Source organism: Festucalex cinctus, chromosome 21, assembly GCF_051991245.1.
Source record: "Festucalex cinctus isolate MCC-2025b chromosome 21, RoL_Fcin_1.0, whole genome shotgun sequence".
Classification (NCBI taxonomy): domain Eukaryota; kingdom Metazoa; phylum Chordata; class Actinopteri; order Syngnathiformes; family Syngnathidae; genus Festucalex; species Festucalex cinctus.
This window is the reverse complement of record NC_135431.1, coordinates 14,156,943-14,170,529: the sequence shown is the minus strand read 5'-3', so window position 1 is coordinate 14,170,529 and position 13,587 is coordinate 14,156,943. Positions and strand designations below refer to the sequence as shown.

Below are 13,587 nucleotides of genomic sequence, written 5' to 3'. Positions count from 1 at the left end.
GTACTCACTCGCATGCTAAAGGGAAAAACGGCAAATAAGTGATGGGAGCCAATGAAAATGACAATAAGCTACAAAAACGCAGCTCTGATAATCTCATTTCACCAGCGGGGCTATGCCTGGAAGACAACCTTCACTTTCTTTCTGTTATAAAACCTTCAGAAAATGTTTGTGTATGTGTAGCCCAACTTTACAGATAATCAGGTTTGAGGGCACCAGAGACAAGGCCTAATACAGCCATAAACAACATCTGCACACTTCCTAAATAAACGACGAGTGTGTAAAATCTGCCTCCAAACATGATGGCTCCATAAAAACATGTTAGGGACAAGGGCAGAAATAAAGGCAGGCCTCAAATTCGCAATGCTGAATCATATGGCGACTAGTCCTACGTATTTGAAACTTCTGCTTAGAAAGCAAATAAAATCAGGGAAAGTTGCTGACGGATATTTGAACGACATGTCAAGCGCATGTCAGCTATCACACTTTCATGTATATTAGTGTATACATATATTAACTCATTTGCTCCCAATAACGTGTAAATACGTTTTTTAATGTTCTAAGTGTCCCAAAGACGTATTTATACGTTTTTTTTTATTTATTTATGCTAGAGCATACAGAAGGCTTTGATGCAGCCTCTCAACTGCAAAGAATGGTTGCAGAAATGGTAGTTATTACACAAACGGCCAGCAGGTGGCAGCAGAGCAAAGGAGATCAACCAGGGCCATCTAGAAAAAAAGCTCAATTACTTACAATTTTGAATAGATTTGTGAAAACTGATGAAACTTAGCTCTCTTCTAATGCTAATTGCTGCAAAACGGAAACAGATAGAAACATACTTTTTTTTCCTGATGAAAGAAGAGACTTTAATCTTTCTTTTGATAGGTTCCATGCTTTTATAGCAATAGAACAATATTCTGTGGGCCTTGCAAAAATCCGTCAAAATCCAGTAAAGAGGGAGCGAACGGGATTGCTTCTGTGAAAATGGCTGGGAGTGAATGAGTTGATCTATCTATGTATCTATCTATCTATCTATCTACATATCTAGAACATGCAAACTCCACCCAGGAAGGCTGGAGCCTGGACTCGAACCCAAGTCCTAACTACTGGGAGGCGGACGTGCTAACCACTCAAACACCGCACCACAGATCTAAATATGTATTTAGTATTTTCTACTAAATGAGCAGCTACCAGTTTCCCTCACCAACCTGACACATTCTGCCATATTTTCTTACTAAATTAAGAGTCTACTTGGTCCATTCTTTTGTGCTGCTACAGCGAAAAACAAACGGCGTATGAAGGCTCTGGCTAAGCAGAACGATGCAATTCCTGTAAAAGCACTTTGGCAGCTAATGTATTAGCAGGAGGCTGCTGCTCAAAGCTTTCATTGCCAAGAAATCCCGTGACTTGAGAGCCCAATAAAACAGAGCATGCAACTTTATGTTGTGAAAAAGGTTTGTCCGTCAACTGTGAACCAAAAGGCTAGTTCTCATCAAGGACGGTGCACAGGTTATTAAGTCTGTGCAAGACTGAATGGCTTTCTAGATAGAGTGGCCAAAGGTTAGAACATTGTTCCATTAGAGCCTTGTCCTGTGCTTCTCCAACACTTAATGGCAAAAGAAAATGTATCAAATTTGAGAGGGTTTTCCCCGGTTTCCTTTATTGCGACTGCACTCACAGCTAAGGTGCCCTTGATCATCCCACCCACGCTATGCTGCACTTCTGCAGTGGGCCACTAATGGTGAGTGCGCGCTGACTTGTTTACTTTGTTAAAAACACTTGATTTAGATTTAGATCCCTTTGAAAGGAATGTTCAGAGAGAAACACAAACAGCCTTTTAAAATGTCACTCGCAGTCAATGTAACTTGTTATGATGAACCTTGATAGAGGGATTAACTTTCCTGAGTGAGGCCTGGCAGGTCTCTTGACCTGTTAAACCCATTCAAAGTCCACTAATAACAAGGTTAAGTAATGTTTGTATGCTAGGTAACTTTCTCTAAGGCTGCATTGCCATGACATAGATATACTGTATCAGATGCGGGTAAAAATCAGATATGTCATACGTGGCTGCACTAAAAACAAGCAGATACGATCTACTCAGTCAGTGTGATCCTAATCATTGAAACTGATTGATGACATGCAAAGCAAAGCCAAATTCAAATGCCATATTAGTTGCAAGTAAATATCTGTTTACGGGCTTAGCAGAAAATCATAGTCATTTGTGAAGACGGTGCAGGTTCAATTCCAAGCCAGTACTCCTATACTTGACTAATATACAGTAAAAAAAAACAAACAAAACAACACAAAAAACAATTAGTCTTCGATTATTCCAAAATATTACCTGCCACTCGGTTTTAGGTGTTCATCACTGAACCAGAAGAGGGCAGTCATGCACAAAACGTGCCCAGAAGAAGACAAAAACAGGAAGTTATACAACTCATGTAGCTAACAACTTCCTCTACACTTGTTTACTCATGGAATAATGTTGAAGCATTGTCTGTAAGTGACTTTTAAGACACTATTATATGACTTATTGATTTAATGATGTATGAGCTAAATGGTAGTTAGTGAATGTTTACCTGAAGTGGTAATCGCTAGTGCTCTAATGCTAATCACGATTGCTAACCGTTTAGCATAGGCTAATTGTGTTGGTGTTTAATAATTCATATGCATAGAAGATAATAAATTATGGGTACTTATATCTACTCAATTCAATTTAAAATAAATAAAAAAAACTAAATTAATTCATTAAAAAATCAATTATTCCATGGAATAATCAATAGTAGGGGTGTGAATTGCCTAGTACCTGACGATTCGATTCGTATCACGATTCACAGGTCACGATTCGATTCGATACCGATTAATCCCGAAACGAATTTATAAGTCGATTGTTGCGATTTTTTTCATTCAAATTTAGAAAATACTAATCAGTAAGCTTGTAGAGTGTAAGATTTATATGAAAATGTATTATTTATTTATCTGAAATTTCAGTCTTATAGAGGTTGTAATCTGTTTCATGTTTGAACAGCATTAAAATAAAATATTAAGGCTTAATGTTCCGTTCATATAACATTCTTCTATGCTCAAGGTGTGAATCCTTAAAAAAAAAAAAAAAAAAAAAAAACGATTCTGCCGATTATTGAATCGATTCGAGAATCGCGCGATGTAGAATCGTGATATATCGCCGAAACGATTTTTTTTAACACCCCTAATCAATAGGATAATCAATTTTAAAATTACTCAATAGTAACAGTCCGAATGCTGACATTTTTAGACGCACGGTTGACAGTGTTATTGACTGCATGTAAACATAGCCTCTGTTGACTGTAGTCACTGCATAACGAATCCATTTTTAGAATTGACCCGAATGAATACTGTAAAGTGAACATTGTGAATCTTGTTTAAGCCTCCCTGTGGGGATCCAACAAAAACAGGCCGCGCTGGTAAAATAAAGTGCAAAAGGCTGCGGTTTTATGGGAGGATTGACATGTGCTGCTGTCTACACACAGCCTGTGTTATCCCCCCCCCCAAAAAAACAAAACAAAACAATAGGGTTTCACAGATCAACAGAGTTGTCTGCCTACAGGCAAACAAACACTTTAAGAGAATCCCTCCTTCTTAAACTGGTGTTGACACCTCAGAGGGATTTAAAGTGGTGGTGATGCCCGACAAATATGAAATGGGCGGTTCGGGAAGAATTGCCTCCCTGACACATTTATTTATTCATTCTTACAATATCTGTTGTTGACACTGTATGTTCAGGCGAGGTCATTTGTGCACCAAACTGGAATAGCTCCGACAAAAGATCAATGCGTTGACAAAATAGGTTACACTAGCGTTGCACATGTAGCAGAATCATTTATTACTATTGAGTTAGGAATCGAAGATGATATGATTACTTGATAGCCTTACAGTTAAAAAAAAAAAAAAAAAAAAGTGTTTGCCTCTGCGAAACGGACAAATCTGAAGCGTTTGCAAAAGACGATAAGTGAATTGGAGGTTTTACTATCAGGCCGCGGCTGCCTCGGCGTCTCATTCGCTATCACTTTCTCTCTCGTCGCCTCCTTGTTCTCGCGGCCGCATCCATTCAGCTCTTCATTTTTCTCCCAGCACCTCATTTGACTCGCGCTCTCCTGGGCTCTTCCTTCTTATCTGCTGCTCTCGGGGTGCCTTGCCTCTCTTATTCCGCCGCCTTTCATACGTCCTTTTCGACTATCTGCTCTCTCTTTCTCCGCTATCTGTCTCTACAGCCGCCTATAGATCCATAAACGCCATCTGGCTGCCCCGAGCCGACGGCTTATTCACCGCATACATCCTGCATTCTTATGCGTCCCGGGGTTTTTACTTTTTAGAAACAGGTTGTCTTGGCCACCGCGGGGAGCTGGTGACACATTGGCCTTGCTAATGTAAGCCTGTTGCTACCTGACGAGTCCCGATTGTCGTGTCTGTTTCATTAACAGTATGCAAGTGCGATTTTGCAGCACGGGGCCACAGAATGAGGCTTAAATATGCAGAATGTGTTGTTCACGTTCCCTTTCAAATGTGATTCTCCGCGTTTCTTGTCTTCTAAACTATATGCTTAGCAATTCTTTGTGTTGTCACAGTAGGAAAACCGATTAAGTCGGCCCAGTTGAGTTTTATTCACGACCCACCTTCCTTAAATAGCTTTATATTGTTAACCCACTTCTGTTAAGAGTTTCCCCGAGGATGCGAGGCATTTATAGGAAGAGGGAATGAATCGTCGATGAGTCTGTGACTGGGTATTTTCGTCAGGAAAACATATAGCTTCGGGGGGTCGGAATCAAAGATAGCGAAAAAGTCATTATGGGACCTGCTTGTTTCCTCCTGCACATGGGAAATTGCGGAAAACAAAACATAAAAAGATGGGATTAAAGTCGAAATATCACGCAATTCACCAGCCTGCAGGGTGACAATGTCTATGGGAAGAGTCGGTCCTTGGAAACTTGTTTGGGTTTTCTTAGGCAGGCTAATTAGTAGATAGAAGAGGGAGCTGTGATGAAATTGTGAGTTCTTTAGAAATAGGAGTTTTATAGTTCAGTATTAGTACCAGGTTATCTGATTGGCCTCACAGTTCGAAGGTACGGAGTTCTTATGGATGAGAGGTTAGCATGTTCTCCCCCGTACTAACGTAAACCGGGTTCTACCTTTCGGTGTTTTACGGGGTCCAAATATTTCACTTGCCTTGGATGCTGGCAACAAATCGTATTGTACACCATCTGTGGGAGTTTCTACACATTTCGGCTTTCTACGTATGAGTGTTACAAAATTGTTGAGTGTGGATCAAACGACTAATTTATTGGCTCCCACCGACCCATTAACTAAATGTGAAAAGTTCTTGTTTTACTTGGGAATGTTTAGTCAAAGAGGGGCAATGCGTAATTAGACGACGATGGGTTATTCCTCGGAGGATATGACTCAGTTCATTTGCAAAGTGACTGGAGAAGCATCATGTTTGTTGCTCTGTGTTACACTCTTGTCTCTTTGGATTCGGCTCCTGAAATATGTATGAAGCCTTCTAGGTGAAAGCTTTTGGATCTAATTGCGTGGCTGTGGGTGGAAGATCAGTCCATTTGTGCCAGGTCTTGAAGGCATGTACTGCCCTCTGTATGCGCACCATGCCAACATTGTTATATAAGCAAAATGATCTCTTGTCAAAAAGCAAATGTTTGTTTTATGGTCAGTACAGTAGAGTGTGCATACCGTACATATCTATTAGGGGTGTGCATCTCTTTGAAAAAGACAATTTGATACGGTTTTCTCTTCTGGTTTAATGTCATTCCGTGTGCGGGTGGGGCGGTGGGGGGTGTCCGCTCCGCTCCTAATGCGGGCTAAAGCGTGCTTAGCAAACGACATGTAACTTAGCCTAGCAGAGTTAAAAGTCACCCGGATGTTTACTGTCCACTTCGACTCACCGGCAGCTGGATGTGCCAGTTTTATCCGGCTTTCGGTTGGAAACAAATCTTTGGCGAGTCCTCCGTGGCTGTACTGCTTTTGAAGAAGTGCTTCTTTGCTTTAAGGCATAATTCCACCTTTGATGTCTGCCGTGGGACGCGATAATTCCTTCTTTGTTGTCACTGGCAGCCATGTCATTCAATGTGTGTTTTACGCACGCGATACGTCACGATGATCACGTGACTGTCCAAAATGCCCGATACAGAACTTAATGCAAAAATAGTCATAAAAAGTGCTATAAAATCATAATCGCTCAACATAAATTGACATTTTTTTCAGGGAAGAGTTGAAAATACCCATTTCACAGAATAGCTGAGTAGTTTTTCATAAGTCTTGTGTTCCTTCAAGTCTTTGCCAAATATTATCCAAAAAACAACCCCAACAGTGCCAGCCGATTTTGAGCATTTTGAGCAAAAAGGATGTTTCTACCTTATTCTATTCTTGAGTAATCACCATTAAAAAATAGGTAATTTGAGTGACATTGAGAAGATACATTTTTTGCAGTGACTTAGACACTATTTTTTTTTTATTGACGCTATGTGAATTAGATTTAATGTGACAAAGGCTTTGATCATTCACGTCATCCTTGAAAATGTTCAATTTCATCATATCAGTCGTGTTTCATTGTAATTTCATATACCGTGAGCCCATTGAAAAGAGATACAATGCTGCCATCTGCTGGCCAGAGTTAGTGGGTGTTTCTGATTCCACAACCCATTGAGCAGGCAGTGCTGCACAAGACATTGCACTGCCCATTGAGGGAAACCCCCCCCCCCCCAAAAAAAAAAAAAAAACTCAGTAAACGTCAACGTTTATGGCGGCATTCATTAGGATTTTAGCATACGTCATTAAACGTTTTTGGCGGTCAAAGAGTTAAGGACTTCATTTTACGTACATTCATTTTCAAGGACGTTTTTTGGTTGTCATTTGACATACATTTTCAAGGACATTTTTTCGGTTGTCATTTGACATACATTTTCAAGGACATTTTTTCGGTTGTCATTTGACATACATTTTCAAGGACATTTTTTCGGTTGTCATTTGACATACATTTTCAAGGACTTTTATGTTGTCATTTGACATGCATTTGGATGAACTTTTTAGTACTGTAAATGTATTTATGTAAATGTGGTGTTCACAAATGACATTCGGGGGAAGGCTGATCGCACGCGGGCCAGCAACATGCAGCAATTGCTACTCATTGACGAGGGGTGAGGGGGTTGACGCTTACCCTTGGCTAAGAAAAGCCTGGCAGCCTGCCAGGCCTATAAAACACTGTGGGAAATTCTGTATTTTCGTGCACAATTAATGATAGAGTTTTAACGGTTTTTGGCCGTACCTGACCAATGTCCAGTGGTGGCACCCGAGCGGTCGGTGCAGCTGTTACTGACAGGAAGGAAGACGCTCTCCCATCCACTCGGGGCGTAGCGCCAGTTGTGGGACTCCAGGATGAGCGTCCGCTGGGTGCCGTACGCGATCATGAAGCAGTAAACGACGTGATGGAGCTGGCAGCCGTAACCGCAACCCTTATTAATGTTGCACACCAGCTTCCTGGCCTTACTGCAGTCCGGAGGGTTCTAGAAGAAAACAAAAATGTTTTCAATACATCTGATTGCTTGACCTTCATCTCGGCTCAACCAAAGAGCAGCTACCTGAATTTTAATAACACACGACGACTGATCTTGTTTGCTTTGTTACCGTTATTTCATATTACACGACCCGCTTCCTAACCTCGGTCGGCTTCTTCTTCTCCTACCTCTCTCTGATAATCCTACCCCACATTTTATTGCCGAAAGAGTAAATGAAATTACTCTGATTTATTATTTTTACTGGACAGCAAAAGAAAATTACATATTTTTCCCACTGTGCCATTGATCTCTGTTCCTGCTGAAACTATAAAAAGAAAAAAAAAAACATCATTAGCAGCACCAGTGGGCCTTGCTGCTCCACTTGGTGACATGTTCCATTATTATAATGGACAAGGGCATAGTGTTTTTTTCTCTCTGCCAATTAACACACACAGGTCTGCTTCCATAAATACTTGTAAGCTCATATTACTTAAAAATAGAAAATAGACCTCAGGCAACGCAGTTCAACAGCGTGCTTGAAAGACTTTGAAATAGAGGAAGACAAAAATAATTTTGAGTTTTTAGATTGGAAAACAAAACTCCACGTTTTCATTTAATTTCTAGGTAAAGTCTGATATGACAGTCAGCATGCGGCGTTGGGCTGCTGAGACTGCTTTAGAGCGCCTTGTTGTTCGCCATGAGTGCATGCACGTAATGGAGAGAAGGCAGCAGATGGAGGGGAAAAAAATCCAACCTGACAGCCAATGTGGGGACCGGGGCTTCAAGTGGGCGTGGCCCCTTAAGAGTGCCTCGTTGTCAGCCATGAGTGCTTGCATGTAATAGAGAAAGGGCAGAAGATCGAGGGGGAATTTTTTTTGGGAGACCGGAGCTTCAGGTGGGTGTTGCCTCGGACGCTTATGAGGATATATTTTCATGGATCAAGCATGGAGTTTATGTAGTAAAGAAGCTGGATGAAGTAGCATCCATCTTTCCAGGTCGTATTAATGGCATTCGACTGACAGTTGACATTTGAGCGTGGCATTTAACGGCTTTCACTGTATTTGTTCCCCTGTATTTCACCTTTTCCCATCACTCCATTAGTTCCTCAGTCTTCTCTCTCCTTTACCTTTCTCAAACTTGCTTTTCCTTCCCATCTCATGAATTAGCTTTCTGATGATAAAAAGTGTTACGTGTAGAATACCAAGTGACACTAGGGGAAACGACATACAGAAAGCAGCTCAAGAAAAAAAAGATAAAAAGCAAGCCGACAGAGTGACACGGGCTGTTTTGTCGCCGAGTCGCGAGGTTGTGATACCGATCCCCGCGCCAGCCAGCTTCCTAAACAGCAATTACATGGCTGATGGGAGTGTTTTCCTCATTAGGGTTGCTGCAGCTGTGGAGGGTTCACAGTATTCCACTCGCATTTAGTAGTGGGTGAGGAAGAGGAGGAGTGGGAGGAGGTTGAAAGTAGAGTAGGGGGCTAATGACAAAAGGGAAGGAAAAATGGAACGCTCCGTGAAGTAACACTCCCTTTCTCCGTGCGCTGCATTGACTTTTAATCATGTGGAGACGCATTCATTCAAAGTGCGAGCGACTTGCAGGCGAATATTCTACAGTAGCAAACTCACAAGGAGCTTTTGTTTCGTCTTTCATACTCAACTGACCTTGGAGAGCGAGCCGTGAAATGTGCATGGCACTAACGTGCTGCATAGTGTTCGCATACACAGTGCGAAGGTGGAGTAGCGCTAAAGCGTGTGGTTAGAGAATAACAGCTTCCGCGTTCACGCGGGCGCCCCGTCAGTCGACTGTTTAAACGATGTGGTGAAACACAGAGTGATCCCATTTATGTAAAGCACTTGATGCAGGAAATGGTTGAAAGGAAGTGAATATGAGAAATCATTGAGTCATTGAGACTGGAAAGCGAATCGAAAAGGGTTTTGCATCAAATGCAATATGTGGGTAATTTACGACATTACGCTTAATCAATCAATGCCATAAAAAATGGAATTATTGATTGTTGAGAACTCTGTAGATTGTGTGGGATGGATTGTCTTGGTGCACTTAAGGGACAATGAAGTAGTATTACTTTACCACAAGACAAATATATATATATTAGGGCTGCACAATATATCGAAAAAATATCGATATCGCGATATTGGCCCTTGCAATATGCATATCGCAAAGGCATGCAATAAGTTTTATATGGAATTTTATGCTTTTTATATGAATTTGACCAGTCAGATGCTAACTAAAATGTGCATCGCCATTCAATAGTTGAAAATTATCAAGACATAATTACAATTAATTAACTAAGATTACATTAAGGTTGCTTATTTTGCCACATGAAAAATGTTTTTCTTTCATTAGGTTATAAAAATTTAATTTCTTTAGGTACATGTTAATATCGATATCGCTATGTTCAGCAAGTATATCGCATATCGCATGTTTTTCCAATATCGTGCAGCCCTAATATATATATATATATATATATATATATATTTATATTAGGGCCCGACCAATTAATGGGCTGGCAGATTTAGCTGATATTAGGTGTTTCTAAATTTTTTTCTTAACATAAGACAAAAATAATGCCATTCAAACCACCCTCATTCAAAAAAAAAAAAAAAAAAAAAAAAAAAAAGTGGTTTTCTAAAAGCGAACTCACCTATTTTAAAATTTTTGTATATATTTTTTAGAGCTTTTTTTTTTTTTTTTTTTGGTTGGGGCGGCTAAACCCAGTTTTTCTATCCCCTGCGAATAGCAGAGGTCCAGTGTAATATAAAAAATGTTCTGCCTGTAATTCAAATATTTATTACCTATAGTTATTTCATTCATTGTATTTTTTTTTTAATTAACCAATATTACTTTTGTTTTTTTGTTTTTTTTTGTTTAGTTTAGTTGTTTAGTTATACAAAACAATTATCCTTAAACGATCTACATGAGGTACCCCTGGACTGGTTGCCAGCCAATAAATAGCAGGTCAAATATAAACAGTCAATATCACACCTTCGGGTATTTGAGTGTCTACAATTAACCTAACATTCATGTTATTGTAATGTGGGCGGAAGGCAGACTACCTAGGGAAAACCCACACGGGCATGTACCAAGCACCCTCATAAAAATAACAATTAAAAGGATAATTAATCTGACAAGTTCCTCATTTACGAACAAAGAAATTCATTCCATATGTTGCAATTATCTTTATTACATAAAAATATATATAACCAAGACAATGTGTAGCTACCACTAAAGGTCTCTGCAAAAATGTTAAACAATATTGAACAAATGATTAGTTTTTAATTTGTCATACGCAGTATGTCAAGGTTGTAGTGTGCTGCTGAATGACGCTGATATCGCTCATCTTTCTTTTATATACATGCTGGCTAAAATATAGTCGCTCGTATCAGAAGCAGGATTTAGTTTGACAGTCACAAACTTTATTAGTTGTGCCGGTCTATAAAAAAGTTGCCTACTTAAACTAACGCTGGTGCTCTTGTAAAAACTCTGACTTCAAATGAGTTCAACCTTCAGTCGCCACGGTGCCTTAAAGTGGACGTTTGGCTGTAAACTAAAAGCAGCCTGCTCCAAAAACACTTCCAGGATGCAGTCACTCTGCTTTGTTTGACAATAAAACCCACAGACTTGATATTGGACTCCAACCAAAGCTCCCTGCTGGGTTTTACTTGGCAGTCTTTTATATTTTTGTTTGCTATTGGACGGGTAATGCACATGTAATGTACATCAAAAGAGCCGTGCATACAGCCCACATGGCAACGGCGCAATGCTGGGACAGATTCTTCATCCACTTGAACAGATGGAGGGGATTAATTCTTCATAACGTGCAAGCATATTTCACCCATTAGTTGTCGCCTTCAGCGGCCGTCACTTTGCAAAGTCACCGAGGGCCCGATTTACAAAAGGTTAGCGTGTCGCGCACGTCATCGATCACGCAAACAGATGTGGAAGATGATCTGAGATTGCGTCTGAGTATATGCAAAATAAATGCCAGAAACAAAAACTATTTTGACACATCGTCTCTCAGCAATGTGATTTTTGAGTTTGAACCATTTAAAAATCGAGGCTCGGGGGCCAGATCCGGACCGCCACATCATTTAATGCGACCTGCACAGGCAAATCGTGTTTGATTGTTTTATTTATTTATTTATTTTTTGTTAAAATACAATAACATTAACAATTAGACTAAGTGCAATTTCTGGAGAAATTGTGTGGGAATGCTGATAGCTGAATGCTTATGAAGTAAATTGAAAGATAAATTATGTGAAAATTACAGTTTTAATTGAAGTTGAAAGATAAATGAATAAGAAGAAAACTTGAACTGCAATCTGTCTAAAGTGGGATTTAATCATTTCAGAGAAATTATAATCCATTTCCTGAAACGATAGTCAGTTGGTATCAAACCATCGAATGTACTAAAATGTGGTCCAAGCGGGGTTTGAACCCAGGTTCCATGGGGAAGAAATCTCTCTATTGACAGAGCTAATTTGCCTTGTTCAAATTCATGTCAAATGGCATATTTATTTTAAAAATAGCTATTTGATGGAAGCCAACTTGCATTTAATGATTTCAGTAAAATTGTAATGCCTTTCCTGATATGATAGTCAGTTGATATACAGTTATATCACTAAGCATAATTGCCATGAATATATTTGCAATCTACAGTCAGAGGTGGGATTCGGACCCGGGACCTCCTGGTTACTGGACAATGTACTTAACCAAGTGTGCCACTGAGCAGTGTCAGAGATCTGGCAATAGGGATGTAATGATATCCAAACATCACGATACAATATCACGATATGAAGGCCACGATACGATAATTATCACAATATTGTGGGGAGAGGTTGGCGATATAAAAAAGTAACAATATTGTGAGAAAAAAACAACCTCATACTAAAAAAACAAACAAACAAAAACCAGTATTTTGGTTATACAGCAATGAAAAATCTTATAGAAATATATAAATATATGTATTGAGGCACTTAACATATTGACTCAGTTCTCAAGAATATTACGTTCCCCTTCATCTGACCATTAGCATGGATTTTAAACATAGAAGGGCCAAAACATGCCTTGTGAAAATTCAACTGCACTAAAAAAACAAACAAACAAAAAACTAGTCACCAGGGGGTGCTAGAACTGCAGAAATGGAAATCAACCTGACTTTTTTTTTAACAGTGTTCTGCTTTTAATATCGTGACATGACGACGATGATATATTGTGATATATACCCCGTAAGGTGTGAATTTCTAAAGCAAGTTGAAATTTGATTTTGAACGGTGTAAATCGGAAGTATTATGTGCGAGTTGTTTCTCGACAAATAAGTGAGGAGAATAAAAATCCGAACAACATATGTGGGATGCTTTCAGCATTCCCACAATAACTTGAGATATTGATTGAATTGTTTTTTTTTCCCCAATCCCCCTTAAAAAAAAAGAAGAAAAATAATTTAATTTTTTAATAATTTTTTATTGGCTTCCATTGCATAATTTGTCATGTGAGGGATAATACATTTATAAGTGTTCAAAGTCATAATGGCGCTACGAGGGAAACCATAATCGTGACAAAAAAAAAAGTTTGACACCCTTGATCGAAATGTTGACCGTCACAAGAAGGGGTCATGCCATCTAAAAACTAGGGATGTTTGATACCACTTTTTTTTTTTTTTTTTGACAACAGTATTTGACTATTTATGAGTCGCCAATACCAAATACTGATACCACTAGTATTTGATATATTAAAATATTATAAAATAATATACTAAAGACAGCTCTCTCTATCCCAATATCACATTTTCCCATAAAATTGCATGAAATTAATAGCAATTTCCTATTTTTCCAAAATTTGATCTGAAATAGGGATGTGTAACGATATCCAAACACCATGATATGATATTATCATAATATGAAGTGCACGATATGCTAATTATCACGATATGAAGTGCACGATACGATAATTACCACAATATTGTGGGGAGGTTGGCAATATTTAACAAAGGTCACAATATTGTTTAAAAAAAAAAAGACAATATATA

The 13,587-nt window shown here is 39.1% G+C and overlaps 1 protein-coding gene across 2 annotated transcripts in view; it reads right to left on the bottom strand.

The window, feature by feature from the left end:
* fut8b (fucosyltransferase 8b (alpha (1,6) fucosyltransferase)) overlaps window positions 1-13,587 on the bottom strand; it is a 199,754-nt gene that overhangs the window by 12,971 nt on the left and 173,196 nt on the right. For both annotated transcript variants that reach the window (XM_077510798.1, XM_077510799.1), the window contains one exon: window positions 7,310-7,547. In XM_077510798.1, coding sequence (XP_077366924.1) covers window positions 7,310-7,547 — 238 coding nt within the window. The remainder of the gene's footprint in view (window positions 1-7,309; window positions 7,548-13,587) is intronic.